This window comes from Cydia splendana, chromosome 9, assembly GCF_910591565.1.
Source record: "Cydia splendana chromosome 9, ilCydSple1.2, whole genome shotgun sequence".
Lineage (NCBI taxonomy): Eukaryota > Metazoa > Arthropoda > Insecta > Lepidoptera > Tortricidae > Cydia > Cydia splendana.
In genome coordinates, this window is record NC_085968.1 from 9,161,157 (window position 1) to 9,189,050 (window position 27,894).

General features: G+C 36.8%; 2 protein-coding genes and 1 long non-coding RNA gene across 3 annotated transcripts; 1 reads left to right on the top strand and 2 right to left on the bottom strand.

Moving 5' to 3' along the window:
* Positions 1 to 1,632: 1,632 nt before the first annotated feature.
* On the bottom strand, positions 1,633 to 9,461 carry LOC134793550 (akirin-like). Its single transcript, XM_063765161.1, has 5 exons — positions 9,051 to 9,461; positions 6,985 to 7,172; positions 4,786 to 4,911; positions 3,286 to 3,370; positions 1,633 to 2,738 (listed from the first exon to the last, which is right to left on the bottom strand). Exons 1-5 carry the CDS (start codon positions 9,223 to 9,225, stop codon positions 2,728 to 2,730), a joined length of 585 nt encoding a protein of 194 aa, XP_063621231.1. The 5' UTR covers positions 9,226 to 9,461; the 3' UTR covers positions 1,633 to 2,727.
* A 5,717-nt stretch (positions 9,462 to 15,178) lies between these two features.
* Positions 15,179 to 27,887, top strand: LOC134793549 (charged multivesicular body protein 1b). The gene is made up of 4 exons (XM_063765159.1): positions 15,179 to 15,332; positions 16,186 to 16,430; positions 17,592 to 17,812; positions 27,732 to 27,887. Exons 1-4 carry the CDS (start codon positions 15,299 to 15,301, stop codon positions 27,853 to 27,855), a joined length of 624 nt encoding a protein of 207 aa, XP_063621229.1. The 5' UTR covers positions 15,179 to 15,298; the 3' UTR covers positions 27,856 to 27,887.
* On the bottom strand, positions 24,364 to 25,988 carry LOC134793993 (uncharacterized). The gene is made up of 3 exons (XR_010144611.1): positions 25,682 to 25,988; positions 25,216 to 25,290; positions 24,364 to 24,456 (listed from the first exon to the last, which is right to left on the bottom strand). It is a non-coding gene; the product is annotated as an uncharacterized LOC134793993 (long non-coding RNA).
* Positions 27,888 to 27,894: the final 7 nt, after the last annotated feature.

A 27,894-nucleotide genomic window follows, 5' to 3' on the forward strand; every position in this document is an offset into this window, starting at 1 on the left:
ATCACCATCTCGCTCACCCACGCGCCTCTCTTACAACTCATACCGTTTAGGTGGAACGCGGAATTGAAATGTAAATAAAATCACTAATCAATGCAAAATAATTATTTTTTTTCAATAGGTACGTAATAAGGCATTAGTACATCAATTTACTTAAGAAAAAAATAGCTAATATCATTTCCATCTATGAGTACTGTGTGGCGCCGCTGGGGAGTATGCTCCCCAGCGGCGCCACTTTCAATGCCGATTATTTCGTTTCCTATCACAGGTACAGCCATAAACATTATACGTACATGATGTACCTTTTAGGTACATCATTTCACCATATAATTCATTGGTATTCATTATGGTGGCGCCGCTGCAGAGTAGCACACGAAAATCCAACAACGCTTGGTAAAAAGCGCCACCGCTGTCGTGTGAATACATACGTGGTTATCCATTTGTGTCATTCAAACGCTTTTTTAACGCGCGTTGAAAAAGCTCCCGTGCGAATGGGGGCTTACAGTGACGTTAGCCCCAAGTTAGCCCCCATTCGGACGGGAGCTTTTTCAACGCGCGTTAAAAAGCGCTTGAATCTGTCTGCAATCTAAATTCGATTTAACGACCAAGGCTTAAAGTCGAAAATCCAACAACGCTCGATAAAAAGCGCCACCGCTGTCATTTGTGTCATTCAAACGCGCGTTGAAAAAGCTGCCGTGCGAATGGGGCCTTAGGCTCGCCACAGACGTTTCTGATCAGGAATTCGAATTGGGAATACAGACGGTCGGAAGACATTCCTGATTTCGGGTAAACTCGGCTCCGTTCGGCTCAGCATCAGGGACCGGACAACCCTTTCCGCGATAAAAGCCTTTCAATGGGCGTCTCTTAAACACGGCTAACACATTGAAAGACTATCCAGTTTGAACTGCAAGCCCATTCATTTGACTAACCCTTACCTATATGCCTTGCAATCCCTTATCATTAAGCGCTTTTTATAAAGCTTTCCCTTTAGTAATGTCTTAGTTCCGCCTTGCGTGAAAGAGACAAGATTAGTATATATTTACGCTAGTCACGCCGCCGGCGATCGCTCGGATTCGAAGTAATGTGTGCTTTATGAACAAGGTAGCGAGACAGCACTACGGTAGTACTATTAATTATTCTGTGACAGCACTATGCATGTGTATAGCGACGTCCCGTTCACACCTGTCATTCCGTACGAAAACCGAATGAAAAATTCCGTCCGTGTGCGGCGAGTCGTTTTCCGTTCTACCCACCGGAAACCGAATGACAATTCCGAACGTCTGCGGCCAGGGTGAAATGTCGTCAGACATTGCATTGCTAGTGATGAAAATAACTACTACTTTGGAAGTAATTGCGATCATACGATCTTACCCGGGTATACCTTAGCCTTAGTGCATAATCCCCATCGTATTTTCTCGGGAACGTTCGTATTTGTCATGCTACTTCAGCCAACCTCAGTACTTTTATTACTGAGACTGACTGAAATAGCATAACACGTTCGTACGCTAGTACGTACATACAATGGAACCCGCGTGCGTGCGTCCTCTCCGTGCACCCGCGCCAGCTACCGGACGCGCTAAATTTAACGACAGTAAGGAATCTATTAGTTGACATGAAAATATAAAGCATTTACGGGTAATTAGCTAATTTATTTTCAGTTCTTAAACGCCGACTTACTAATAATGAGCTGATAATACAATTTAAAAAAAGACTATTCTAAATTTTTTATTGAATAATGCTTGGTAACAAATCATATCCTTTTTGTATTCAATAAAAAGTTTTAACTACACAATATAAAACAAATTCCCAACAATGCTCACCTGCGAGAACAATGTTACATTTGCGTTTCGATCTCCGAAACAGCAGTCGAGAAGTCTTCTACATTATCGAGAAAATAACTTAGAAATAAAGCTAGTTTATCATTCTCATGATAAGGCGTGTTGAGCGTCAAAATGGTCACACAGTACTGCGATCCATTGAATCAAACCAACCCAGTGCCTTCCGCTTCAATAATCAAGGACTGCTCCTAGATTTACCACTTTGACGCTCATCGTCGTCATATAAATATAATAATTAGATCACTAATAAACGGCGGCTGATGCGCCCAATCAAATACAACTATAATTCGACAAAAGTACAATCAAAATACCAATCAAAATTATGGCTAACAAAACTGAGGACAATGATATCTTAACAGGCACTCTGCGTGAATTTATTATTCGTGTTAGTACTAGGTTCCTAATAGTTCCACGATTAGAAAATATACAAAATACCGTGGGCTCTTAGTAGGCTCAAGTCACATTAGAGTGCTGGAAACTGAACAGCTAGTCCCGGCTCACTCCGGCATCCATCCTCAGTCTATGAACACAATTATCCAGCAAACCTTACCTAAAGCGTTACAAGCTAATTTATGTGTATGTGGCATGAACAAAGCTGTGGAATCTAACCTTGTCAATATTGTGAATCATTAACAATACATTACGTTACTGTCATTTCATTTATAATCATTATAACAGAGGTGGGGCACAAATTTGTATATAATTCTTAATACTGTATACCTATAGTTGGCCAGCAAAATGCATTTCACAATATTAATGGCAGTAAAAATTCCACCAGCGATCACAATGTCTTGTCTTGTTTAATTAGGACATATTCTTGCGTATATTATTCACATATATGTTTGTCTTGATATATTTGCAGTTTAACACCGCATAGTCGACACCATCGTTATTAGGACAGATCTGAAACAGATTCAGCATAATTAATTACATGGTTGGTTTGTGCAAAATACACAGGTGTTTGACCTCAATGTCAACTGGCGGTCTAGCATGAGTTGCGTTCTCGCGCGCGCGAATTCAACTATGGACTCGCGCGCGACTCATGCTAGACCCCCCTGATGGTAATTGTATATTGATTAGTACAGTACGATCCAGACGATTATAATCTAATAAAGCTTAGTAATAGAAAGAGAAGCATAAGGGGGCCATATTATACTTCAGTCAGTCTGGTAAAAGTAACATGCCTAGAAGCTAGATATCAGTTACTAAAATAGAAAAAAATAAATGGGGTAGTATGATTTTGGGTTAGCAATGTGTATCTTTATCATAAAGGCATCAGAAACACTCAAGCTTATAACAGTTTTTCCCAAAGGTGAAGTTTGTCGTCATTGTGATAGCTACACGTCTGTTCGGAAATTGAACGACTGCCTGACTGCCTTCTCTTTTGGGCGTTGTTTATTTAAGGAACTTTGTGATGAAAGAATTCGAATACAAAAGAATCTGTACTTACAGCTTGGTACTAGATCCTGATGCATGTGGTGTTCGGCGTCCATGCCCAGCGGCATGCACGTGGGGGGCGGGGGTCGACGCTGGACCTGCATCACAAGCACAAAACCATTTGAGTTCACTTAGGGCCAGTTGCACCAACCACATTTGACAGACTGATCAACGTCAGCCGGCGCGCCCCGGCGCTTTACTATGAAACTTTCCATACATAAAAATTTAGCGAACTCTTTAACGATACGAACAGTTTGGTGCAACCGACCCTTACAATACCTGAATTACGGCTGTTTGTTAAATTTAGCAGAATTTTATAGTGCTAGTGATTTTACTTTAAAGCAAGAAACATTTGGAAGTGGGCAATGAATGCGTTTAGAATTGAAGGGATGTTTACAAAAACATCATAACTGCTTAGAGTGATTGACACTTTTTTAAGAACATTGTTAATCGTTTCAGGTGTCAACCAGTGTAGTCAGTTATGTTGTTTTTGTAAACATCCGTTCAATTGCAATAAAAAAGGTACATGTTTGGTAATTATCTATTAAACCATGTTTTAAATAGGGATAGAAGAGATTGTAGTAACCGCAGCAACAAGATACTCAAAAAATACTACGTCTGTATATTTGAGTGGACATCTAGATGCATCTGTACAAACAATAAGGAATAGTACAATAACCATCTTAAACTACGTTCCACAAAACGCAACATGCAGTAGGCACTAGGGAATGCAATACCGGGATACCACGATCCCGCATGCAATTTGCGGGATTAATCCCGCACGTAAATTAAGCGGAATCCCGCGGGATTTGCGGGATTGAAAAGCGACATGGTTCTTACGTGTTACTACAAGTAACGCGTGCTCGGGCGCGTGCCTACTGGCGGAAATTCTTCACGGAGCCTAAATGCATCTATGCAAGAAAGGGGTAATGACACGGAAGAGCATTTCGCCCGAATTTGTCTATTTATTTCATCACACTTGCTCGTAAAAGGTATTATTTCACGCAGGCGACGCGGTTCGGAAATTCTAAATTTGAACCCAGGGTTGTCATCATGTAGGTACGTCCGAAATCAGGCAGACGTTTTATTTCTTCCCTCGATTTTCTTCACAGGTGTGATGAAAAAACATTGTGTGTGCCACGGGCGGTACATGAATTACGAACTCGTGTTCATTAAGCCTTCACACATGTTCGTAAATTTCTGATTACCGCAATTATATACCGTATACCCTTAATACAAAATGTACTATTTCTAATTTTAGTTTACTTCTTGTTTTAAACCTTTAAATTTAGTACCAATTCGTAAAATTGTATAGCAACTTGCGGGATCCCGCAAATACCGGGATCCAGCGGGACTGAAAATGACAATCCCGCAGAATACCGGGATTGAATTCCTCATGCGGGATTGCATTCCCTAGTAGGCACTCAATGTGTATAACCCTGTTGCGTGAAGTGTGGTGCTGTTGTTGCATGGTGCCCCTATGCGATGAGGCTTAAAAGTAATAATATATTACCTGGTCAAGGTTGAAGCGCACGAAAGCCTCGTATTGTTCGGCAAGCTTGTTGCTGAGAGCAGTCTCGTATTCTGCGCGCAGAGCTGCCTCCTGATCGCGTAGCATGCGCTCGCATATCATGCGGACCTGCCAAAAGGTTTTTCATTCATGTTTGTATGACAAAATACGTCCTTATTAACGCCAAAATTTATTTATATTACAGTTGGACATAGCATAGCATAGTAGAAAGGATTCTTTAATTTGACATTGAAAATAATAACTTGTTTTTGACACAAAATTATCATTTTATTGACAGTTCTCATTTCTGTGAGTTGGACCCTATCCCCAATTATGAAAAGCAATCTTAACAGTTGGAAATTATGATTTCTAAGATCATCTTAACCCTTCTTTGCATGATTTTTTCTTTTTGCCTGAAATGAATATATGTGTCACATAATTGTTTGCTGATTCTGGGAAAAATAGTAAATAAAATATAACATCGATTTTTACTGAGAAAACAGTGTTAAACTTTGCATAGGCTAAATCATATTTATGTAAATATATTATAATTATCAATAAGAGATATATAAAAAATTTTAGTACCATCAGAATGGTACACTATTTGTGATATACCTATGATAAAGTTTATAAATATAAAACAATTACAAACTCCGAAAAAAAAAACGCCCAAAATAACATACTAAAAATCATCAACTTCTGGGTTTTTCCAAATTATCCGATATTTAGTCTTAAAACAAATGTAATTTTTATAAATTAAAATACTGCGTAAATTTAAGTAAAACGTCGGAAAATGGATATGGTTGAAAGTTGACAGTCTTAAAAATAAATTTCAATCACCTCCAAAAGTATAATTTAATTCATAGGACAATGTTATGATGGAAATTTCCATCACCATGCAAAGAAGGGTTAATTGTTATGTTAGTAATGGTTTATTGACAACAAAATTTGCTTAATGGCAATTATTGTCGCAAATTGAGTTGCTAAACTACAAATTTAATGTAAACTAGCGATCCGGTCCAGCTTCGCATGGGTTAACAAATTATACACCTAAACCTTCCTCAAGAATCGCTTTATTGATAGGTGAAAACCGCATGAAAATCCGTTCAGTAGTTTTTGAGTTTATCGCGAACAAACATACAAACACACAAACAGACAGACGCGGTTGATGGACTTTGTTTTATAAGGTGTAGTGACACAGAATAAATAATAGTTCTAGGTACAGAAGACTCACTCTCTAACAAAACGCGTCTGTTACGATCAGGACAGATATGGCCGCTAGGTCGCGACAGCTCCACGCGCGGCTTATGGCTAGCCACCAAAATTGGTGTGGAACTTTTAGCTACCTGTAGCAAACCGACGAAATCGCGGAGTGAGCCACGCCTGGTAGTGATCATATCTTTGCCAAGGGAATATGCTGTGAACGAGATGACTTGTCATCTTTACTTAGTACAGACTAAATTGTGCAACCATTTGAACTGCTGAGTAACTATAAACCTACTTTAAATATGACAAACACATTAATATCATCAATATTATCTGTGTAATTGCAGTTTTGGCAACATGACATATTTTTTGGCTGCTGAGCTGATGATTAAATAAAACAACATTATGTAGGTGTAAAACACAAGGTGACCCAAGTCAGTATGATTAATTCTACCTACAATATAGAAAATTTAAACCTATTCTGTGTGGCATACACATATATCCACATTATGTCACAGTATATTGACTTTTACATTAGCTGGGGTTTTAGAATGTTAGGGCATTGGTAGCACAACATCAGAGTTTGAAACAGAACTTTTCTGCTTAATATCTGCACAGTAGTCAAAAAGTTGACAATTGAAAACTGTAATGGCTCTACATATTAATATTTCATACACAGTAAAATTATCAAACCTAAAATTCCATTGAGGTTAGTTTTCCCTGTTAACAGAGGTTTGCTAAGTTTTATGTGTAAGGGTAAGGAGTTGGCAGCAATTGTACTAACTGGTCTGAGGCTCTGGATCTCCACTTGATGCTATATGCTGCATAGTGTCACATTCTGAACAAAATATTGCAGTCATAACATATATTAAGACTGCACACAGTGTGCACAGTACATGGCAGAACATCTCACCCCTCCAGAGGGACTCCAGGGAGGGGCCCCAGGGCTCAGATGCAAGCTACGTTCTTTTAACATGATTAGTGTCGGGTGTTTACCTGCTTGAATGTGAAGAGCGCGCGGTTGGTGACCTTTTGCTGCTGGCTGTGCGTGGAGCGATGCGGCGGCGAGGCGTCACCCTCAGAGCCACTGGACGATGAGCATGATGGCACACCAGACGCCACGCGCAGCTGTCGGCGCCGCTGCAGGCGTTTGATCTCGTCGCAGATCTCCTGGGCCATGCGCTCTGGCAAAATAAAAAAAAAATGTTAAATAATTATATTCTACAAAATTAAAAATTTTATAAATGGGAAATATAAATTTCATTTATTGCTGACTTTATTACAAATCCCTATTTTGATATTGTAATATTTGTAAAGGCTTCGTCACACAGGCGCGTTTTCCGGGCGGCGCGTGAGCGGGGCGCGCCGCTTTTACATATAAAACGCTCACGCCCCGCCCGGAAAACGCGCCTGTGTGACGGAACCTTAATCAATCTGATGTCCCATGCAGCAGCATAATACTATATTGTTTTTCAGTTATTGGATAGTTATTATTTATTAGTTAATTTATAAAAATGTATACTTCATTGGACTTAATTTTATGGACTGGCTGATGCTGGTATTTTCTCATGGGGAAACTTTTGTAAAATAAGTAACACATCTAATAGGATGTCATGGCAAGACTGGTCACAGAAGGCAAAGGACAGGAAAAACTGGCTGAATCTGGATGCCTTCACCCAAAGAGGGGTCTCTACAAATTAATAATATTTTTTTAACTTTTTAAAAACTTTTTTAATTTTTTATGTATTAATATTGTAGAGAATTAATAAAGGCTTTTTATTTTACTTATTTTGAATAGGATGTCATAGAGGATATGGTGCTAGACAAATTAGCAGTTTTTTTAGGGTTTTGTAGTCAACTAGGAACCATTATAGTTTGACCATATCTGTTTGTCCATCTGTGGCTTTGCTCCGTGATTGTTAGTGCTAGAAAGCTGCAAGTTGCCATGCATAAATTATATTTTTTATCCCAATGGTGTGGGTAGGGATTGATCTTGCAATTAAAGTAAGTTGACGGAATGTAAATACTGATCAGAGAGCTATTATTGAGTAGATTTAGTATTGTGCATTTTCCTCCCATTTCATCATGATTCTCATTTCTGTTGAAATCAGCAGTATCTATTCTTAGATACCTATCATGGTTTCCTTATTGAAGATTTGTGAGGCAACCATGGTATTAATTATTCTATGGTGTTTCAGTCTCAGACAGATTTATTTAAAGATGATTCCATAACAAACTTAAGATTTATATATTTTATATCACATAACAATGAGTATAGGTATTATAGGTTGATTGCCAGGAGAGTTGAATTCACGCTTACTATAACAACAAAATCGTGTACTTAAAGATAGTGAGACCAAAAAAAGCATCATTCATAATAGTATTGGTGCAACAAAGGAAAAAGTTAAGATGTAAAACAATAAATAATGGAGGTATAGACCTTGTACTTCAATATCATATTATTTTCTATGTATGGACTAATAGACCAATCCCAAATCAAACAAAATTATGAGCATTGGTGCATTATAGCGCAGTCAATCAATAATCGCTATTGCTTTTGGCAAAAAAACTCAGGTTTTGTGAAAAAAAACCCACGCGAAAAGGTCGGTTTCCAAACCAAGCAGGTATAAAGCAACAAAGAGTTTTTTGTGAGTCCATTTTTCGAGAGAGAGCGTGCAATCTGACGCCAGATAACCAGCCATTACAAAACGAAAACTAGCGTAACTATTTTTGATTAGCTTCGTCATTACAATGAAAATAGATATGATTGATTTCGTTGTACGTTAATAATTGCAAATCTATTAAACATTCAGCTTGGACATTAAAAACAAGAGAACAAAATCCTCCCAACGGTTTTAATACGTCCGTCTCACTCCAACACTATAAAAATATTCATGATAGCGCAAAAACAATGGCGATAAAAAATACAGCTGATTATATATTGTGATGTGTAGGTTTATATTCATTGCCTGATGAGGTAATTTCACAATAAATGTAACTAATAATGTTCAATCAATACAGTAATTGAGACGCAAATAATCTTTTGTGATCGGGGAACAAACCTGGAGTCAACTTAGCAGGTGCGCTGACGGATTCTCCAAAAGAAGAGGGTCTACTTTCTGACACTCTAATTCCTGGGCTTGTACTTGAGCTTGCAGCAAACGGAGCACATCTTCTTCTTTTAGCAGGCAACTGAGCCTCCCAATCCAAATTTCTTTTCAGTGTAGCACACGCCATTTTCTTTTTACGCCCAACGAACGTCCTTTACACAATATAACTGGTTTAGGATTTCAACCAATTTCACCAAGCAACACGATATCAAAAATAATAATATTACTAAACGTAAACTAACACTAGAATTAATATTTAACTACTTATATTAAATAAGCTTAAAGGATTTATCCAAATATTAAAGATTTTACGACGCTGATCACCAAAATCTACCAGCGGTACTTTTTTACTCAACTCAATTTTGTTATTGAAATTTCCATGGAGCACCAACCTACACAAAATGAATAACCATAGAGCATGCATTTTTACTTTTTTAAGGGCTCTATAGATATAACAATAACACAATACGAATTTGTCTTCGATTTCGATTATGGTTTTGTTTCGATTTAGGCTGGCCGCAGACGTTCGGAATCCTGATCAGGAATCCTTCTTTGACAACTTTTGTCTCCTTTTAATTTTACTCCCAAATTTAAATCGCAACAATCTGTGGAGCCCTCAATAAAAGTTTCTGCTGATCGTGTATTCGATCTCACTATAGTCTAGTTCTAGCGCAAGTTGATCACGATTTCACTTCGATATATAATTGACACTTCTTTGACAACTTTTGTCTCCTTTTAATTAGGTCAAGCGCGCACCACGATTTTAATTTTTGCGACACGATTTTAGAATCGCGCTGTAATATATCGCAGAAAATTCACTGCGCGCACTGCGATGAAAAAGTCGACGATTTGTTCATTCTCAACATGGATTTCGTACCAGTCGTTTGTCATGAAACGTGTCTTTAATATGCGATCGCCGTATAACTTTGAGTATTTATACCACAAAGGTGATCTCCTTCTATTTCCATAATTAAATGGTCAACATCTAGCGTCTCATCTTGAGACTCCATCGGAGAAGCTGTCACGTAAATATTCCTAGCCCGGCTGTGGGCTTTCCCTGAGGAAACTCACGGACAATTAAAGTTACTAAATTAAATAAAAACTAAATCTTACCAAAAGCTCAAGCAGGTGCTAAACCTATTTCCATCAACTATTCAGGGCAATAAAGGACATGAATGAAAGTTAGTTTTTGTGACACATCATTTATTACTAATTCGAACACGGGCAGTTACTCTACATGTAAATCATTAAGCTAGCATAAGCACCTTATTTTAATAATGTCAGACGACAGAGCTGGGTCGTGCCAGAAATGGTTCTAAAATGATTTACAAGCAGACCTATCTAAATTTGTTAGTCCCTAAATTATCATTTGCCATCACATATGATTCTACTAAATTCTTTAACTTTAAATTTGGAAATGCTTCTAGGACGGAAAGAAAGCGTACACCAACCTCATAACACTGTTCCACCAGTTCAAGCCCGACGTGTCATCCTCCGCTGTGCCGGAGCCGATTTGCAGCAGCGGGAATCTGACCCGACACCGCAGAGCAACACCGAAGGACTAAGGTCTCAGTTTGAAAGTGACGTCATCTCCATCCAGCAGAAGAGCGAAATTCTTATGGCGAACTGCTCACCAGACACACTTGAAGTTTTAGGAATATGGACAGACTTCCATACTCTGATATGCGAACTGATTTCACATACGTAGTAACATAAAAACGAAAAACCCCAATCAGCTGAAAGAAACAATTCAAGATTAATAACTAGAAGCATGTGCTCTGCTAACCTAAGAGACATTATATGATCTAAGTTTCTCACCAGCTGGAAATTCCTAGAGTGGACTCATCTCACAGCTCTGATATTCCCTCCCACCAACATTGTTTTACCAGCAGACTGGAAACAAAGCGAAATGGTCAAACAAAGGTTCAACAAGGAGTTGCACCCGAGGACATCTATATATTATCATATTCTACTTACTGTTTGTGGCAAAATAACAACAGCATGAGCTCCCTAGCTCATGGATGCAGCGGCTACTGCATAACCAAGCCTCTGATCGATGCTACCAGAGCATGATGTACTTCGCTTCACTGTTCTATGTATAAAAGATGCCCATCCAGGGCGAAAACCAGCCAGGAAATGATCTCAAACCATTCTGTCCCTGGGATGACACAATCAAAATAACAGTAACTAATGAAATTCATGGAATAATTTTATATGCAAGTATAACCCAAAGAAATAAATCATATTCAATTATTTGAATATATTTCAACCTATTTTGTATTTATAAATTAAGTTTTTGATTTAAATATTTATTAATATTATTCCATAAATTTAGGATTTAATTTGAAGTAGCAACACCATCAGCTTCAATTTGTTTCCTATTGGCTGAATGCCCGTCATGTATATTGTTGCTATATCAAAGACTTCCTTGCCATAGAACAAAACTACACTATATTCGAGACAATCCTAAAAACGTTAAACTGAGCTAACCATACAAAGTGCCGTGTCACAAGTGTGTTGAGCTGCCGAGTTAAACAAAACCACATCTGACACACCATAAGCCAACTTGAGTTCATCGACACGCTCTAGGAAAGACCTCGGATCCGTGTTGCCATTAAACTTGACTCCCCATTTAGCCACATTCTTGTCTCCGGAGCAGTGAACTTGCAGCTCCCTAGTAGGGACTGCCTGTGAAACCTGAGTCACTGCTGCCACACTGTCGCTAGAGCTGCTGCCTGCCTGCCCTATACTGTCCAACTGTGCTAACAAAGCGTCAAGCCTATTTGTGAATTGAATCTTCTGAGCCAACTTCCCCGGATCTTCATCCACCTGAACCCGCAGAAGCCTGAAGTACAAATGACTACCCAGAGCCTTCGACCTGTTCCCGGAGTATCTATCCTTCGACTGAACAAACTTAGCTACTAAGGATGACAAATCATTTAATTTATCAGAAATAACTTTCAATTCTGACTCCGGGTTCAAATCTGTATCCAAAATCTCATCTGGCCGACACTCACCTACCAAATTCCTCAACTGTTTCCTAAGACCCTCAACTGTTGAGTGTGGTGTCTCTGACCTGATCTTTACTTCATAAATCAATTCATCGCGCAGCAAAGAGTGAAATTGCACAGAAGTGGCCATTGTATAATAAGTTTAACTCAAAAAATAAACAAATATGATGGCAAAAGATTTACAAATCCAACTCACACTATTGTAGTCTGACAATTATATTAAACAATGTTATATCAATGTGTTTTACTATGTTTTACCTTTTATCTGTGTATGTATATTTCCTTGTCTTTATTGAACTAAATTTTCTGACCCAAAATATAACAGTGAATGCAAAACCAAAATTGTTCACAATTTAAAAAAATCGTTCAAAATTCAAGTAAAAGTGTCTGTTCATAAATGTCAAAATTTCACAATTCGTTTTTTTTTTTATACTTTCTAATAAAATATAACAATTTTTTTTGAATTAGTTTATTTGTGTGTAAAAATAACCTGTCCTATATATGTTTACTGTTATTAAAAAACTTTCGAGTCAAAATGTCTGAACTTATTTATACAAAGCTTCTCAATTTTTAAAGCAATTTCTGCACGAGCTTAAAAGCTTTCCGAACTTCGCCTTAACAAAGTGTCAACTCAATTCAATTGCAATACTCATAAAAGCTCAGCTACAATAAAATAGTGCATGAGTACTAAATTATGCACTAGAATTACACATTATTTTTTTTAATACTCAGAAAATATGTAAAATAACTTAAGTTACAGCCTCTTAAGTCTAAATCTCATGCATTAAAAGTAGCCAAATGGTACTTAAAGTTTGACACTTTACTTCCTGACAAAACGTCAGCACAATGTAACTAACTGAAAATTCGAGCACTTACTTCTAAGTTTTTACAAAATATACTGAATATCGTGCAATAATTTAGGCAAAACTCAAAGTGAAACAGCTAAAGCCTATACTTAACGTTGTCAGAGCGTACACAAGCAAAGCACAAGCTCAAAATTTCACCTAAACGTAAGTACTACTAAAACTTTTTTTTATCTATATGTGATGGCAGTGATACAAACTGATTTATGATGCAAATAGGGCTTTAAGACGGAATCTGTGGGCGCCAAATTGTCACGTAAATATTCCTAGCCCGGCTGTGGGCTTTCCCTGAGGAAACTCACGGACAATTAAAGTTACTAAATTAAATAAAAACTAAATCTTACCAAAAGCTCAAGCAGGTGCTAAACCTATTTCCATCAACTATTCAGGGCAATAAAGGACATGAATGAAAGTTAGTTTTTGTGACACATCATTTATTACTAATTCGAACACGGGCAGTTACTCTACATGTAAATCATTAAGCTAGCATAAGCACCTTATTTTAATAATGTCAGACGACAGAGCTGGGTCGTGCCAGAAATGGTTCTAAAATGATTTACAAGCAGACCTATCTAAATTTGTTAGTCCCTAAATTATCATTTGCCATCACATATGATTCTACTAAATTCTTTAACTTTAAATTTGGAAATGCTTCTAGGACGGAAAGAAAGCGTACACCAACCTCATAACACTGTTCCACCAGTTCAAGCCCGACGTGTCATCCTCCGCTGTGCCGGAGCCGATTTGCAGCAGCGGGAATCTGACCCGACACCGCAGAGCAACACCGAAGGACTAAGGTCTCAGTTTGAAAGTGACGTCATCTCCATCCAGCAGAAGAGCGAAATTCTTATGGCGAACTGCTCACCAGACACACTTGAAGTTTTAGGAATATGGACAGACTTCCATACTCTGATATGCGAACTGATTTCACATACGTAGTAACATAAAAACGAAAAACCCCAATCAGCTGAAAGAAACAATTCAAGATTAATAACTAGAAGCATGTGCTCTGCTAACCTAAGAGACATTATATGATCTAAGTTTCTCACCAGCTGGAAATTCCTAGAGTGGACTCATCTCACAGCTCTGATATTCCCTCCCACCAACATTGTTTTACCAGCAGACTGGAAACAAAGCGAAATGGTCAAACAAAGGTTCAACAAGGAGTTGCACCCGAGGACATCTATATATTATCATATTCTACTTACTGTTTGTGGCAAAATAACAACAGCATGAGCTCCCTAGCTCATGGATGCAGCGGCTACTGCATAACCAAGCCTCTGATCGATGCTACCAGAGCATGATGTACTTCGCTTCACTGTTCTATGTATAAAAGATGCCCATCCAGGGCGAAAACCAGCCAGGAAATGATCTCAAACCATTCTGTCCCTGGGATGACACAATCAAAATAACAGTAACTAATGAAATTCATGGAATAATTTTATATGCAAGTATAACCCAAAGAAATAAATCATATTCAATTATTTGAATATATTTCAACCTATTTTGTATTTATAAATTAAGTTTTTGATTTAAATATTTATTAATATTATTCCATAAATTTAGGATTTAATTTGAAGTAGCAACACCATCAGCTTCAATTTGTTTCCTATTGGCTGAATGCCCGTCATGTATATTGTTGCTATATCAAAGACTTCCTTGCCATAGAACAAAACTACACTATATTCGAGACAATCCTAAAAACGTTAAACTGAGCTAACCATACAAAGTGCCGTGTCACAAAGCAGGTTCCGACATGTTGAGGCTTGGAGAGCGAAGTGCCGACTGATGTCCGGGGTGCGATTTTATTATCGCAGTGCGCGCAGGGCCATACAACTCCGTATGCTGCAATTCACTTTGCGACAATCGCGTCGCGAGCAGTCGCGGAAAAATGTGACAAATCACAATTTTAAAATCGCTGCGATTTTTTTGTCGCATATGCGCGCACTGCCATATAAACACATACGTTACATTTCTGCGACTAAATTATCGCGCGACAAAAAGTCGTGGTGCGCGCTTGGCCTTATACTCCCAAATTTAAATCGCAACAGTCTGTGGAGCCCTCAATAAAAATTTCTGCTTATCGTGTATTCGATCTCACTATAGTCTAGTTCTCTTTGGTATGACGATGACGTCATAAAAACCTGTCATCTTCATCTGTAGTTTGACAGCTCACGAAATTGTTGTGATTTCTGAGTCATCCCTCTTTCTTGGTAAATCTAAAAATTTGTCTATCTGTGTTTAAAGTTTTTTACATTTCAAAACAATTACGTTGCGGGTCAGCAAACCTGTCAAACAGTTCTCAAAGGAAAACATATTTTTATAAATGGGCAACGAAATGTCTTCATCGGCAATGGAAAGTATCCTTTTCAAATGTTTTTGAGTTTTAGTGAAGTTTCGATTTTAATTATAATGTTGATATTATGTATAGTAGATTATTAAACAGGGCTCTATGTAAGATAAGATTTTTAAGTTTTTTAACATCCTAGTACGCATAATAAGACTAATACAAGGTGAGTCAACAGACAGTTGATTAAGTAGATTCTGAAGGACTGATGCAATTATATTTATCTAGTGTTATTTTACTTTCATTATATAGTATCCAGAATCAGATGCAATTAACTAGTTGTTTTTCTAATGAGATTAGAGATTACTACATAATGGTTTCAATCTTACATATTTTAATGAGATAAAGTTACTTTTATTGTTGTCATTCCATGTCCTTGAAAAATGCCTAAGTATTCTTTGAAACTGTGTTACTTTTCTCTTTTTTCACCACCACTGAAGAAGTAGATATATTTTTCAATTATGTATAATACAAGTTTTTGAAAATGTCTTTTGTTCATTACTTTAATGAGTACAATGTAGATTACAAATTTTATTAGTTTACACACTTAGCTTTGCTTACTAGTGACATAAGTTCATGGTCACATTGAGCTGAAATTATTAGTATTATGACTATAGTTTTTATGATATTATAATGTGACAATGTAGTTGGAAAGGTGGTGGTAACCACCACAGAACACAACATGTTGTAGGCGCCCTCTGCTAAATACTTCTACGGGCCAACCCCATTTGACAAATTTAGGTAAATTTTGTTGAAAAAAAAAATTGTAATTGAAAGCCATTAAAGGTGTCATCACACCTTTAATTAATTAAGGTAAAGTATTGTTAATTAATTGTCAATCACAACTCCTTAACTCACACCTCCAGAACATCTGTTTAATCTAAAATTTGCAGTGAAAGAGCTTGAGAGAAACTCAAAAAAATGTGAAAAAGAAGAAAAGTTAGAAAAAGAAAAAGCTAAAAAGGCAATCCAGAAGGGAAACATGGAAGGTGCTCGGATACATGCAGAAAATGCAATACGGCAGAAAAACCAAGCATTAAACTACCTCAGAATGTCAGCAAGAGTAGATGCTGTGTCAAGCAGAGTGCAGACAGCACTCACTACAAGAAAGGTTGCCATTTTAATTAATCCCTATAAAACATCTTAAGGGGCTACCTGAGGTTTTCATCTATTTTTGATAAGTTTTGAATCGTATCTCCTTTTTTTGCACTACAGATAGAATTATAAGACAAACAGTTATCGGTTTTTCAATATTTTATCTCCGGTTTTGTCCACCGGATTTTGAAAAAAATGAATACTTATTTTTTTATGAATTTTTTAAACATTGTCTAAAATAACACTTTTTTCGTATCTAGTTTGCAGTGAAGAATCTTATATGTACGAAATCTACGTATTTGGGTTCGTCTTTGACGTCTCGAAAAACGTGCAGGGTTTTAAGTTTAAACTAATTAACACAAAAGTTATGGCCAGAAAACCAGTTTTTTAGCCTAAAATTGTTCAACTTTGATGCCAAATATCTCGAAGACAATGAACTTTGAAGTAAATATGGGATACTATATTGCTTAAAGCCGTTGGTGTCAATATAATAAGCTACAAGAAACATTAGAAAACTAAGGGATTCAGATCGAAGGTCATTGGCGTGGGGTAGCCCCTTAAAGAAGTTACTTGTCTCTGATCCTTTTCTTTGTTCAAACATTATCAATACACCTTATAACCTCTAGCCGCTCAGAGGCCTATAAAAAGGTCTCCCGTTCCATTCTAATTTGAATCTTTATTTTGACACACCAAAATTGCATTTGTATTGGCAAGTTTTGATGTCTGGGTGGCTTGTGGCCCGCTGCGTCTGTCTGTTTGTTCGCGATAGACTCAAAAACTACTGAACGGATTTTCATGCTGTTTTCACCTATCAATAGAGTGATTCTTGAGTAAGGTGTATAATTTGTTAACCCATGCGAAGTTAGGCCAGCCAATTCTTATAAATTTGCCATTTTCCAATTATTACACGACACTAGCTGAATCTTTGAATCAAGGCAATGTTATTAAAAATGAATTACTTACAAATTATGTTTTCTTTACCTAGACTCAAAAAGGCAACAATAATTAAATCAAGTCACTCTGTGAGCTGTAGACCACTCAAACCACGATTGCTTCACCATTATTAAAGATTTCCAAAAAACTGACTTGACAACAGAAATTCCTTGTAATAATAGAACATGCTGACAAGCTGTAACAAACCTTGCTCAGTCAATAATCATAATGATTAAATTTACAGGTCACAAATTCCATGGCAGGCGTAGTAAAAGCCATGGATGCAGCAATGAAATCTATGAATCTTGAGAAAATCTCTACACTCATGGATAAGTTCGAGAGTCAGTTCGAAGATCTGGACGTCCAGTCATCGTACATGGAGAATGCTATGTCACAAACCACTACCACCACGGTGCCGCAGGGTGACGTGGACAATCTGTTGCAGCAGGTGGCTGATGAGGCCGGGTATGTATTGATTAAGCTAATTATTTTATTAGCCACAGTTAAATAGACGTATTAGTACATATAATGATAATATAAGTACTAAATAATTACCCACTTATTCATAAAACTTTTACGGGCCTGATTTAGTTAACACATTAAGACCCTTACTGGAATATGCCTTCCAAATTTGGAATCCATATTTTAAAAAAGATATAATTCTTATTGAAAAAGTCCAAAGAAGAGCCACAAAATTGGTACCGTCTCTTCGTAACCAACCATATGAAGATAGACTAAAGGAATTGGGCCTGACAACCTTGGAGCAGCGAAGGCAACGCGGTGACCTGATAGAAACGTATAAAATACTCACAGGACACTACAACGTACCCGGGTTAAGCGATATTTTTACTCGCAACATAAATGACAGACTGAGAGGACACTCTCTGAAACTGACACGGACGCAGAGTAGTAGCAACCCCAGACGACACTTCCTGTCTAACCGCGTAGTGAAAGTGTGGAACGGTTTACCCGAGTCAGTGATCAGTGCACCTTCGATAAACTCTTTTAAAAACAAACTCGATGAACACTTTCGTAGACTACAAAACACAAGTGGACATTGATGTGCACGTATCAGCTTTAAGGTGTAGAGTAAAGCAAGTGTCCTTGGATGTCTGTATCGATTGGTTTTGATTTGCGCGCCATCTCTGTATTTATTCAAGAGTTAAGATCCATAGCGCTATTGCGACTATTGTTGAACAGTCGCGCGGCTCAATGAACAGATGGCGCTTATACAGGTAAGATAATATAAATAAATGTGAAATAAAATAAAATGTTTCTGTTCCACATCGACTGCTGATCTAACAACTAGAGTCAGACCAAGATAAGTCTGCATCGATTGTTATAGCATACGCAGTGCAAGTGTTATTTTAAATGTCAAACTTTTATGAAATAAATTATGACGTATAAAATAACACTTGCTCTTCATGCTATCGAAATCGTTGCAGACTTCCCTAGGTCAACTCTATACATGGTATAAAAAATCTATGGGCCCTGGAAGTACCTTTTAAATCTTTATAATATACTTGGTCAAGCAGATCTTGTCAGTAGAAAAAGGCGGCAAATTTGAAAAATGTAGGCGCGAAGGGATATCGTCCCATAGAAAATTTGAATTTCGCGCCTTTTTTTACTGACAAGATTTGCTTGACCGTCTATACTTAGCTTATTTTACGTAAAGGAAACATTTTATGATTTAATTTTGCTGTAGGTATTAGTAAAACTGTATTCAGTTTTTTTTTATGTTAAAAAGGTACTAATTGTACCTAAATTGAGCTATCTCAACATTTCAAGGTAGATTCCCTTCGGAGCCCATATTTTTTTCGGCTCTGTAGGTATAAGCGACCGATGAGAATAATACTATTCCCATTTGTCCCCTATATCAGGCATGGTCAGTGGCGGATTTGCCCTAAAGCCCGGGCCTAGGGTGGCCAGATATTAGAGACGGCAGTTTATAATAATATGATAGGTGCTGAGAAAGGGGCGGCTAGTATAGTCACGCTCCGTGATTGTTGATCCATTTAGGGATCTAGCTAAATTGGACATGTACGTATTGAATAAGCAATTTAGTTATAGTAGGAGATCCCACATATGGTCGACCTTCACCAATCTGTCTGACGGATGAAACTATGAAAATATGAAAGAAAATCTGTTCCAGAACATAAATAAATAGGGTTGCCTAAAGAAATATGGTCAAGGCAATTTTTAATAAATTTTTGAAAAAAAAATTTTTTCGGCAAATTTCACCGATTTGTCTGACGAACGAAATAAGTTTCAATGGAAAGTATACAACTTGTACAACATAAATCATCTAGGTTGCCTATCTTTTTCCGGTCACTATTATGTGGTTGCCGTGTTTAAAGAGGTGATTTTATATCGATAATTGCACTCATCTGTCTGATGCTTGAATTATACATCAAAATGATGGTAATTTTATTGCAAATACAATGGTATAGTAACAGCACCAGTCATGGGACATTTAAGAGGAAATTTGGAGTATTTATGATATTTCCCTTGTACATGTAAATGGTCTTCCGCTTAGAGTGTTAAAAGATGAAAGTCCTATCCGCCTTTCATGTTTTAGGCGTGTTGTATCAAAGATACTGCAATGAGTTTCCACATAATTAACAAATTAAAACTATGCTTTTTTTCTCAAGTCATGGACACCAAAGCTCCAGTAATGGGCCCCCGGTAATGGACGTGGATCCAGTAATGGGCCCCCTATAATGGACATTGCTCTATCAGTATAAAATTTTGAAATGGGGAATAAGTTATGGCAAAAAAATAAATTTTTGGTATAAGCTTTTATCGCTGAATGTATTTTTCTTTCCACAGCCAATTATTATTGTATTAGATTCATCGAGACAATTGTAATATACCCAAACACAATTAGTTAGGGTTTATTGCGATAAAGTTCCCATGTCCACCTCTTGTCTCCATCGTCAGATCAAGTCCATGTTATCATAATATTGCATTATCATCCGATTTGCATACTAATTACGTACTTACACAAAATTTCAACTGAATCGGAAATCGATAAGTAGCTCAATTCAGCTACCAAGATTTGACCCACACTAACTAACAAGGCAAGTTAAATAAAAGTTTGGAAAAACGATATTAATTTATCCTAAGTCCGAGAATACCCCCTGGTTGACATATTTCGTAACTACATTTTACTTCTGTATTGTTTAAAACATGAAATTATGGCATGGCAAGCATCATTATGTCAATTGTCCCATCATAGGAGGTATGCAGTTTTACAGCTCCTATAATGGGATTGGGCCAAATACCACTATTTTTTTTACATCTGTGGAGTCACAACATAGTGTGTTGTATACCTTATCTCATGGTAAATGCAATTAACAAAACACATTCTAGTTTTCATCAAGTATTCATTAATTAAAATTTAATAAATTAACTCACCTCTCTTAGCGAAGTTGTTAAGAATTTTTAGTGATATTTTTTTTCAGTGGCACGACAACTTTTGGGTTGACGCACATTTCTTAAAAAATAACCGAATTTAATAAAAATTCAAATATAATCAGAGGGGCTACCGCGAAAACCGAAATTCGCAAATTGCGGGGATCTTACTCTTTTACTCCAATGAAGGCGTAATTAGAGTGACAGAGAAAAATGCCCGCAATTGACGATTTTCGGTATTGGCGGTAGCCTTACTGCTCTAGGACTCTTATTTATGATAAAAATATATCCAGTGTTTATAAACTACTTTTATATACTTATTTTAGAGGAATTGTGTTTTTTTGTCCCATTACTGGTTCCGTGTCCATTATAGGGTATACTACTATATAGGGTTGCTTGCGAAAATCCGGTCACAAATAAATAAGGGTTGCCAGGCTTTTAATTAAAATAAGAAGGGAAGACTTTTAGCGATAACTCATAAACGGCTTAGCTGACCAAGTTTGTTTTAATTTTATTTGATTGAGTTTTAAGCACTATTTTCATGATTTTTTCCATATTTTTTGGACAGATGGTTCAAAAGTTAGAAGGAAAAACCTTTTTTTTTTCATTCTAAACGATTATTTTCGAAATGATTCACTTTATCAAGAAACGTTGTTTAAAGACCCCTATTTATTTTGAAAGGCCTATCCAACGACACCCCACACTATGAGGTTGAAACGGTAAAAAATTTGTCACACACATTTTGTTTCTTTCAAAGCGATTATTTCCGAAAATATTCACTTTATCAAAAAATGTTCTACTAAAACCCGTATTCATTTTGAAAGACCTTTCTAAGAATATCCCACACTATAGGGTTACCACGAAAAAAAAATCCTCACGTACATTTTATTTCTTTCGAGGCGATTATTTCCTAAAATATTCACTTTATCAAAAAATGTTTCCTAAAAAACCGTATTTATTTCAAAAGAACTATCCAACGACATGTCACATTACAGGGTTGAAGCGAAAAAAATGGTCACATACATTTTTTTCTTTTTTTTCGATTGATACCTACGTTGTAAGATGTCATTTGATATGAATTTTAAAATAAATAGACATTTTTTAATAAAGTGAATATTTTAGGAAATAATCGCCTCGAAAGAAACAAAATAATGTTAGGATTTTTTTTTTCGTATCAACCCTATGGTGTGGGATGTTGTTGGAAAGGTATTTCAAAATTAATAGGGGTCTCAAAAGATCATTTTTTGATAAAGTGAATATTTTCGGATATAATCGCTTTGAAAGAAACAAAATGTGTGTGACAATTTTTTTATTGATTCAACCTCACAGTGTGGGATGTCGTTGGATAGGCCTTTCAAAATAAATAGGGGTCTTTAAACAACATTTCTTGATAAAGTGAATCATTTCGGAAATAATAGTTTAGAAAGAAAAAAAAAGGTTTTTCCTTCTAGCTTTTGAACCACCTGTCCAAAAAATATGAAAAAAATCTTGAAAATAGTGCTTAAAAAACTCAATCAAATAAAATTAAAACAAACTTGATCAGTTAAGCCGTTTATGAGTTATCGCTAAAAGTCTTCCCTTCTTATTTTAATTAAAAGCCTGGCAACCCTATACCATTGTATTTGCAATAAAATTACCATCATTTTGATGTATAATTCAAGCGTCAGACAGATGAGTGCAATTATAGATATAAAATCACCTCTTTAAACACGGCAACCACATAATAGTGACCGGAAAAAGATAGGCAACGTAGATGATTTATGTTGTACAAGTTGTATACTTTCCATTGAAACTTATTTCGTTCGTCAGACAAATCGCTGAAATTTGCCTAAAATATTTTTTTTCAAAAATTTATTAAAAATAGCCTTGACCATATTTCTTTAGGCAACCCTATTTATTTATGTTCTGGAACATATTTTCTTTCATATTTTCATAGTTTCATCCGCCAGACAGATTAGTGAAGGTCGACCATATATGTGGGATCTTAGACCATTAGGAGCCTAAATGGCTCAACAATTACAAAGCGTGACTGTACTTACTTCAGGGCCTGGGGCCTAGGGCGATCAAGACTGCAAATTCGCCACTGGGCATGGAAAGGCAATTAATAAAATAAAAAACCGGGCAAGTGCGAGTCGGACTCGCGCACGAAGGGTTCCGTACCATAATGCAAAAAAAAACGAAAAAAAAAGCAAAAAAAAACGGTCACCCATCCAAGTACTGACCACTCCCGACGTTGCTTAACTTTGGTCAAAAATCACGTTTGTTGTATGGAAGCCCCATTTAAATCTTTATTTTATTCTGTTTTTAGTATTTGTTGTTATAGCGGCAACAGAAATACATCATCTGTGAAAATTTCAACTGTCTAGCTATTACGGTTCGTGAGATACAGCCTGGTGACAGACAGACGGACGGACAGACGGACGGACGGACGGACGGAAGGACGGACGGACGGACAGCGAAGTCTTAGTAATAGATAGGGTCCCGTTTTACCCTTTGGGTACGGAAGCCTAAAAAGTTCCTAGTGTTCAGAATTACACATAATAAAAGCAGTTTGAAAAAATATTTAATAATGTCATTTTTGCATTACCTAGCAGAACCATTAAAATAAAAACCAACATCTCGGTTTTCTTTGTGTAATTTTGAATTTTGAACACTATTATGTTATATTTGGAATAATACAAATAAACCAGTTTTCATCGTTTATTTATTTCGACGACGACGGCGGGGGGGCGTATGTTTTCACTGTTTTCAGCGGCTAGTTTTCTTTTTCTTGGTGGCGCAGATGTTTTCTTCCTCTCTTTCTCATGAATGGCTTCTTTTATGTAGGCTGGGTCTCTAATATGATATGATCTGAACTGATTTTAATCCGCAATTGAGAGGGCCATGAGATGATATTTCTTGCAACTTGTCAAAGAACTGGTCCACATTTGCAATCCTCCTGCCATATTTTGGTTCATGGCCACTGAAATTATAGAAAATTATTAATAAAAAAGCAACACATTAATTAAACCTACCTTATAGAAATAAACTTATAGAAATATTTCATACAAATACAGTTTCACATGTATATTGCTTCACTGGGAGAAGGGAGTCAAGGCACATCTTAAGCCCCGTCTCCATATCGTGATATGGAGAGGAGGCTTTAGAGATCACAAAAACTTAAAGGTTCTCACCGGCCATATTCTATATAGAGTGAGGAAGAAAAATGTACTAAGTAGTTTGTAAGTAATAGGTTCCCTTTTTTCAGAGAAGGTTACAAAATCAAAGCCAAGTCAAATCCTTTATAATTTCAGGATTTTCTACACAGCACAGAACTTGGCACCCATATAGATCTCAATTATTTTGTCGGCGAGTTAAAAACGACAGTCATATTTTTAATATTGGCCTTGGCTCTCATTTCACATTTATGTTATTGTTGGGATACAATTATTCACTTATTTTGAACCATTTAAATATATCTAAAGACCCATACGGGCATTACACTAAGAATGGTGCTGTTCAGCGGTGTCACTCACAAATTATCGCCCATGTAAGGCCAGTCTTTAGATATATGTCAATGTTTTGAACCCATGTAATAAATATAAAATAAAATCTTTACTTACTGTTCAGGGCCAGTAGGTATATTTTCATGTGTTATATTAAAATCATTTCCTTCAGTGTCTTCACTCAAATAGTCTACATAAGCAGAAAAAGATCTGTAACAATGAAAAATATAAACAAGCCGTAATCAAACAAGTAACCATCATGCTCCATTATGTGTCCGACTCCATGTATGACAAACCAAAACATGTTTGTAATTTGACTTATTTACAATTTCCTGCTTAAAACAAGTCAACTCAATTAAATTACAGATAGATATTGGGACTGAAGGTATTTACATAGCCACCAGACACGGACCTATTTCACAAAATCATTTACTTGTATTACTTAAAACAAACTGCTTAGGGCCGGTACAGACGGACTGCAACACAACTGCAACTTGTATGGAAACTGCATGCTGACATTGCATTTGGCGTGCAGTTCATACACAAATTGCAGTTAGGTTGCAGTCCATCTGTATCTGCCTTACAGAAATTTTTAACTGCTGACCGACTTATTGACTACAGACACTATGGTACCTAATGCAATTTATTATCATTTGTAAGTAACAACAGAAGAAACGCACTGAAAACTTCAAATATGAACATATTACGGTTCATGACATACTGCTTTCATTCACATGGACAGATGGACAGACAAAATAGACAGCGGAGGCTTACTAGTATGGTTCCAATTGTATCCATGCTGTAAGGAATTTGTTAAATATTGACATGTGGGTAAGGTATGATGATCTGCGGGTACCACCAGTTTGGTTCTAGCTAGCAAGCCAGCATAAAAGCAGGCTAAGCTGGCTGTGAGGTAAAATTAAACATAAGTACCTACTTAATATTATTACTCATCCAAATAAAACTTACGGTTCAGGTTGATTTGTGGTTTCTTTAGCAGATTGACACACTTCACTGTCAATTTGGTCATGTGGATCAGGTGGCCTGGAAGAAGAATAAAGTGTAGTTGAGCTATACTATAAAGATTCCATGCAATTAACGAGATCATTAGATTCTTATTTCGTTAGGCAAGACATAAGGATGACAAGGAAATTCTTCTTTTGTACCTTGTTATTGATCAGTAAACGTCAAACTTCTATGAAAATATGACGTAATTATAAATAGCACTTGCACTAGTTGCACTGCGTTGGCTATGAAAATCGCTGCAGACTTTTTTTGGTCTAATTCTATGAAACGTGGCCTGCTAGACTAAACCCCTAGTATGCGGCCTGTTAAAACTGATCATTGAAAGTAACCTTGATAATCAAAACAATACTCTCACGCACGGATCCATGTCACGAGAGGTAAAAGTATGTTATTGTAGGTAGGTACTTACTGTGCAGCAGCTTTGTAACGACATTCCGGAGCATGTTTGCTTTCGTTTTCGCTTCAATCTCACTGATGCACTAGATTTTCGTCCCTTCTTGTTCCCCATTCTAAGGGATTTTCAAACATAAAGTACGTACGCACACGTGCGTTAGTACGAAACGACTTGCATCACACAAAACACTAAGTTCAATAACAAATAACAACAAGTAACAGGAATAAAACAATAAGGAATACACGCTAACTCATACGGAATCGTGGAACGATAGACAACACAATGTCAAGCAAGATTGACAAGTTTTCTCAATATCCAAACAACAAACAGCGAACCAGTCTGGCAACAGTGCAAAGCGCTCGTGGCGATTTCGAACAATGCACGAACTTGCAACGTCGCTTTCTTTGCTACAAAATGCTTTATCTAGAATCTAAAACTTTTTAAAATCAAAGTATGTTCAAATCCATGTAATTTACTAAATTAATTTAGATCATTTTTTATTTTATTTTTGAATAATTTAAGCATTATATTAGATTTTTCTTTAAAAGAGTACACTCTATTCTATGTCATGGTATAGATTCGTGTAATAATTTTATCCTTACGCTACAAAAGCGCCTGCGCAATATGACAGAGCAATCGTAGTCCGACGAATAATCGTAGGCACTAGGTGGTTTTGGGTCTACAACCCCTATTACAACTATTTGGAAGAAAACTGTTATACTAGAAAATAGACAAAGGTCTTACAAGTAAGTTAAAAAAAAATGCTGTCGTAAAATTCTGTCCGGATGGAATAAAATGCATATAAGTATTTATTAAAACTAGTTATGAAATGTACTTTCTAGACTTCATTATAACAGACAGACACATAACGATTACAATATCCAATACTTGAGTGTATTTTCGACAGGAATAATCACTTTCCAGACCTCCATATGCCATAATATGACCAAACTATTTCGACAAAGACACCTCTTTTTTACGGTTTTGCCCACCCCTTCACCTTAAGCTGCCTGTGCATTTACATATAATAATAATAAAATAATAATAATAATTCAGCGCCAAGAACGCGACTGTCGGACGACAAGAAGACGTGGCTACGTGTTAAATTATGTTTTTTCTTTATTCCTTTCTTACAAATATATTAATCAAAATGACAGATAAAGACAAACGATTATTAGCTAATTGAGGCTTGTAGCGCGTATATGAATAAGGGGGTTAATAAATATCGCCATGTACAAATGATAAGATAAGGCACGCATTGTTAGGAGGTAAATAAACTTTCCATTACTTTAATGTTCTGTGGCTCCGGCCTATAACTGCGAACATCTTCGATTGTTCGTCTATTTTTCTTTCCATTGTTTGAAAAAGCAAGAGTTATATGAATTTACCTCTGTTCCTTTGCAATAAAGATGGTTAATAACAAATTCAATATGGTCATATCCAATTACAGCTTTGACATATGGTTACAATATATGCATTGTAAAACTGGGTGCTTACCTGAATTATGCTTAAATAATTTATCAGAAGACAGCTATATTTGTTTAGAATATGATGCTATACCCACTTGTCATCTGGAAACCAAGATGTGAAAACTATGTGCAGGTTCAGATCTAGGATCTAGGGCTTCATATATTGCGATCAGCACTTCCGATTTTTTATAATACAATGAAGAGTACAGTATTTAGTGTACGGCCTGAGTGGCGAGCGTGTAGCAAGTAGCAGTGCGTTCCGTGGGGCGGGAACGTAGCGCCAAGCGCTCTCAGGTCGCTCGTCTCGCTCAAGCTTCCACTTCGATCCTACACTTTTAGGCAGAGACCGAATACTGGTATATTTTTCATACAAATTAACCGGTATTCAATTTCGGTATCACGGTTGTTTATGTATATTTTTGCATTTAATTTAGCTAATTTGATCAACCATTATCCTTACCTAAATACTATTCTATAATATCAAAGACATATTGTGAATGCTATGAGATATTTTGATTTATAGTTATACTGGTAACGGTCCCTGCTTTTAGGTACCCAAACGAATATATTCATAACGCTAACGTTTACATTTTCAGTCTGGAACTAAACATGGAGCTGCCGTCTGGTATCCCGAGCACGTCGGTGGGCACAGCCACGGTCGTGTCGCAGGAGCAGGACGATCTCACGCAGAGATTGGCGAGGTTGCGGCAAGCCGAGTAACGTCTGTCAGATTATGGAGATTCTGTACCAGTAGACCAG